General features: G+C 38.2%; 1 protein-coding gene across 2 annotated transcripts in view; it reads left to right on the top strand.

Moving 5' to 3' along the window:
* The window catches only part of LNX2 (ligand of numb-protein X 2), a 92,667-nt gene that overhangs the window by 66,900 nt on the left and 20,398 nt on the right, over window positions 1-5,369 (top strand). For both annotated transcript variants that reach the window (XM_012649907.1, XM_012649906.1), the window contains exons 3-4: window positions 847-1,094; window positions 2,268-2,467. In XM_012649907.1, the coding sequence (XP_012505361.1) occupies window positions 847-1,094; window positions 2,268-2,467 (448 nt within the window). The remainder of the gene's footprint in view (window positions 1-846; window positions 1,095-2,267; window positions 2,468-5,369) is intronic.

Here is a 5,369-nt window from a genome sequence, read left to right as displayed (position 1 = left end):
GCCCAACCAACATCATTTCTAGTACTTGTTGTATAAAGCCTTTATTTAAATGTTTCATTGGTTATGAGTTTAAACAAACACCATTCTTTTCCTTTTGTTTGCTTAAATAAATAAAAACAAGCAAGTTAACAGTTCTTATTTCTTGGTGCTTATGTATGTTTTCCAAGTACTTGGAGTATATTCTTCAGGTTTATATAGCATATGTATAATTCCACTGTTATAATTCTAACTTCACAAACTAGGAGATCTATTTTTCTCCGCTTTCATGTCTATCATATCAAAGTAAATTATTTTGGCCCTTGCTGTGCCTTCCTACAAATTGTAAAGCTTCAAATGTATTACTACCCACTAACCAACGAGTGTGTAATGTGGCCATGAAGAGTGTAGAAGCACAGTGGCACACTCGAGCTCTAAGTCAGGACACAGTCACTCATCGAGGGAGAAGACTGCTGATTTCCACTGCTGTGGTTAAGCAGTTTAACCTGTAAAAAGGGGCTATGTAATCAGAATTTCAGAGTAATTATCTCAGTATAGAGACAACTATTGGGGTGTTTTGGTCACTAGTATATACCTGAATACACTTTTTACTGAAGTATTCTTTGAGAAATATATCAAGCCATTGTTCATGCTGATGCTTTTTGTTTTTAGTTTATCTGCTATGTGGAGGGGTAACAAGTTAGTTTGAGTGGAGATTAGGATCACAACTATGTACTGCTTGTGGGCACTTCTAGCTTCTTTTTGTATAGAAGCCATTGCCATTATCTTGTTGTGGTGCAAGATATTAACCCCCCAACCCCTTTTTTTCTTTTCAAATCATTTGTAAACCACCTGATACTCTCTTTCTAGATGTCCTGGAGCTTCTCATCGGAGAGTTGCCCTGGAGAGAAGGAAAACTAGTAAAACTCAGACAGAGATTGAGAATGAAAATGGACCCACTATACTAGATCCTCCCAGTACTTTGCCACCAGAAACAGACTGCGCAGGGACAGGCACAGTGCCCCCCGAGCGGCACTTGACGTCAGCCTCTCTTCCCTCATGGACTGAGGAGCCTGGCCTTGACAACCCTGCCTTCGAGGAGAACGCTGGAGCCGACAGTATGTGCAGTGAAACTTCTTATAGAGTTCGTCTGTTTCCTTCCTTCCCACTACTCTCCCAGCATGCACTTTTTTCCTCTTTAAAGAAAAATTTCAGTAACACATAATATATATGCCCCATCGTTCACCCTTTTCAGTGTACAATTCTAACAGTTTACATTTTAAAAACAAAACTGAAACTTACCCTGGAGAGAGCAATCCTTCTCCATCCCTTTTCTGTTGTAGTCCATGAACTCACCAGTCATTCACGTGGTTCTTATCGTCTGTTCGTATTCAGAAACTTGTTTGCTTTATGACATAAGAAATCAACATCAAGAACAACAATGAGAACAAAAATAATAGTTCAAATTAAGTGTAATAATAACTTTGTGTCAGGCACTGTACTGAATACTTTACATGTATTACTAATTAGATGCTTCGTAACAGCATTATGAAAGAGATATGTATTTTTAGTAAGAAAGCTGAGGCTTGAGAGGTTAATTGGTCAAGCTCATACAGCCAGTAAATGGCTGGTTATATATCCGACTCCAAGACCATGCTTCTAACCATGTCATGCCTCTGGTACCAGCCACTGCTATAACTGCACAACCACTAGGAAGTGAACAGGAGGCCTATAGTCATGGATCTTGGACATATGTTGATAGCTGGCCCTTCGTATTCACTTTTTAAAATGGTTTTTTCCCCTCAAACTACTACAAACTCAAATTTTCATTGCCACAGCTGTAAGCCTTTTTCATTTCCTAAGGCTCCATTCAAGACCCACCTCTTCTTATGTGCTTGATACTTTCTCAACACCTGTGGTGTTCACATGCCGCAGAGCTAGTGTTTCCTTTATACTGCCGTGCATTATTTACATTGTTTCATGATCCAAACTTTCATCAGTTAGGACTAGATAACTTTCTTTTAATATTTCTTAATCATATCACTGTGTCATCCCTAGCTATCTGATATGTAGTAGCTATTTATTGATTATTTACTAATCACTTTTGGAAGAAGAAATTTTGAGATAATCTTAACATAGATTTTTTTGTCATTCTGTTGGTTATTTAGTGGTATTACTTAGTTATTAATTATCCGTTAAGATGATGTATTTACCTAAAGATAATCACAATATATATATACCGATGTTTTTCTTTTTATCTATTTTTCTCTCTCTCATTTTTAACTTGACAGCTACACAACAACCACTTAGTTTACCAGAAGGAGAGATCACCACTATTGAAATTCATCGGTCCAATCCTTACATTCAGTTAGGAATCAGCATTGTGGGTGGCAACGAGACCCCACTGATTAACATTGTTATCCAGGAGGTCTATCGGGATGGGGTCATCGCCAGAGATGGGAGGCTCCTCGCTGGAGACCAGATTCTTCAGGTATCAGTTTTAATAATTCTGTTAACTTATGCCTTTTTGTTCTTATTCATACATTTAGAACTTAGAAAATTGTGCTATTATGGAATCTGAATTACATATAGGTTAGTTTTGCTATTTTTATACACAAAGCAGATTAGAATATGTCTGTAGTTTGTCATATTTTTCCCATATACCTGGAATATATTCTCCCAACCTTAATTTTCAATCCTACATGTGGCACATGATGCTCAGGCTCCCTGGACTAACTAGACTCTTCCTGGCTTGGAGCCGTGGCCATTCAAGGGCTGCCTTTATCCGTGCTGAAATTCTCTTATCCCGTTGGCTTTGTTTCATGGCCTGTTTTCCCACATTACCTTCATTGTCTGGTTTATCCTTCTCTACACTGATTACTGAAATCTAGAAAAGAACCATGCAGCACTAGTTACTTGTAATTTATACCAGAGAATTTAAGGCAGAGTTCAGAAATAATTATAGTCATCTCTTACTGACTCCCTAACGCACTGTGTTCAGCAGACATTCTAACTCTGCATCTTCAATAAACCCTGATGCTGTTCCTTACTGTCTTCCCTTTCACATGATCTTTAAGAAGAAATAGATATTCTCAAAAAAGAACTAGCGTGGGACAAGATATTTTATGAGAGGGCGTGTTGAGACTGAGGGGAGGGAGATGGTAAGAATTCTGTGTGAGACTGGAGTTTACGTGACGTTTGAATCATACAAGGGTGATAATAATTGAAGTTTAAAAAAATGGATAACTTCTAGAAGGAGAGAGAAGAGGTATTCGTGAACAGGAACAAATGTCTTCTAGGAACCCAGGAACAAAGACTGTTTCCTTATTGGATTTGTTCAGTCCTTTACCATGATCTGTTGATATCTACCCCTTACTTCCATTTTCCCTGCCACCTCTTGAGTCTAGGCCTTAACTACTTTTATCTAATTTAGTAGAATAACCCCATCAAATCTCCCTGCCTCCAGCTCTCCTCCCTTAAATCTAACATGATCACTAAGAGGTTAACATGTCTGTAATCCCACTTTCCTTGAAAAAATTCAACTAGTTGGTCAAGCCCAGACTGATTAATCCAGTAGTCAGGGCCCTCTGTGGTCTCTTATATAACCTGTCTTCTTAATCTTAACTCTTCCTTTTATTTCAAATGAAGCAGTTTGTTCATTCATTATGATGTTTTACGCACTATACTAGTTGCTTGGATTACATTTAAGAGCAAAATACTGTCCTGACCTCATGGAATGTACAATCTAGTAGATAGAGCCAGACATAGCGATCTTCTTGCTTCCCTGAAAATAACTCATTTCTACATTCCACCTGTTCTTATCTTCTGTTTCAGTTGTTCACCTTTTATCCTTAAAGCTTTGTTCAGCCATTCTCACCCATACTGATCCCTTCTACTTCAATTACTATTAGCATTCATTGCTTTTCTCTTCATCACCTGGCACATAATCAATTACAATAAATTGTTTGAAATTTGGATATAACATGCTGTTGGAAATGGCCATCTTCTTTATTAATACGAAACTTGGAACCTTTAGGATTTTTAGCTCTTGAAAGGCAATCTCCAGATGTGGAGGTTGGTGGGAGGCTACAAGGGCAGCCAGGGTGACCTTTCCTTTGGGTTTTCTTGGCTTTGGTTTCCACTGCCTCTTGCATGCTGTCTCTCATGGCGTATTATTCCCATTTTAACACCCAAGCCCCAAACTCTTCTTTCATTGTCTCTAGTGTGGCTGAGACAGACTGAACTTTCAGTGTTTCTTTTTGTTTTTTTGTTTTTTTTTGTTTTTTTACCAAATACTGAGAAAAAATACAGGAAACAACTAATCCAACTTACATAAAACCAGGTTTCTGACCCTGTCAAGCTAGCTGTTTACTGTGTCCTAGCTGTCATTTTATGATATTAGTACTCTAGCTGCACAGGCTGGCACAACTTTGAGGACACCTCACCTGTATTCCTTACTTCCTAGCTCCTGACCTGATTCTTCACGGAGGAATTCTACAGGTGGTTTCCTAGATGCATCCTCCCAGACATCTTGACACCTTGGCGGTCAAGACCGGGAGAGCCAGATTGCCCTTTCTGCAGCCTACCTAGTGTTCTTTCTCTCTCACACTTCTGGCCTTTCTGGCTGTAAATTAAGGGTACACTTATTTTTGTCTTTTGTTTTTTGCTGGTAGCAATGCACCAATATCGGGTATTACCATAATGTAGAAATCCCAGTGCATTATTATTGTTTATGGAGACATATATACTAATACTCTAATAATAACAATCTTAAATCTAGTTTAATGATTCAAACTGATAAGAAATGTCTGAGCACATAACCTGATTAATAAGTTCACAAAGGGTCTTTCCTGTTGTGGGCCCTGACTTCTGGTTGGCTTTTAACTGGTGTGTTGGAGCCAATAAGGAATGCCACACTCCATTCTCAAATGCGGGGATGACAGTCATTCCAAAAGTGAACACTTGCAAAGAGGCCTGTTTGGTATTTATTACTACCTGGTTACTTCTAACTTTATATAAGCTGGATGAGTAATACGGTGAACCAACCTGAAAATTTCTAAGAGACAGTAAGATGGTTCATTTGCATACCAGAAAGCTAGCCTATGCTTTTATGTTAGCAAACCATATGCAATAACAGCATGTGGCTTTGGTTTTCCCACATTAAAAAAAATACGTATATTTATACACACACATATTATTTTATTAAATAGCCTGTTTGAAAAGGAGAACCATATGCCCTCAGGGCCTTTTTCTGCTCTTCAGAGATTCACATGCATCCTTTTGACAAGTTTTGAAGAAAAAATAATGCTGTTGTAAGTTACATCAGTATCATTGTTAAAAGCAATAAAAGGTTTAGAACATTATTAAGAATAGGTATTTTCAGGGGCCGGGCA

This window comes from Propithecus coquereli, unplaced genomic scaffold (assembly GCF_000956105.1).
Source record: "Propithecus coquereli isolate 6110/MARCELLA unplaced genomic scaffold, Pcoq_1.0 Scaffold306, whole genome shotgun sequence".
In the NCBI taxonomy this organism is placed as follows: domain Eukaryota; kingdom Metazoa; phylum Chordata; class Mammalia; order Primates; family Indriidae; genus Propithecus; species Propithecus coquereli.
The sequence above is the reverse complement of the archived record's forward strand: the minus strand, read 5'-3'. Positions and strand labels throughout refer to the sequence as shown.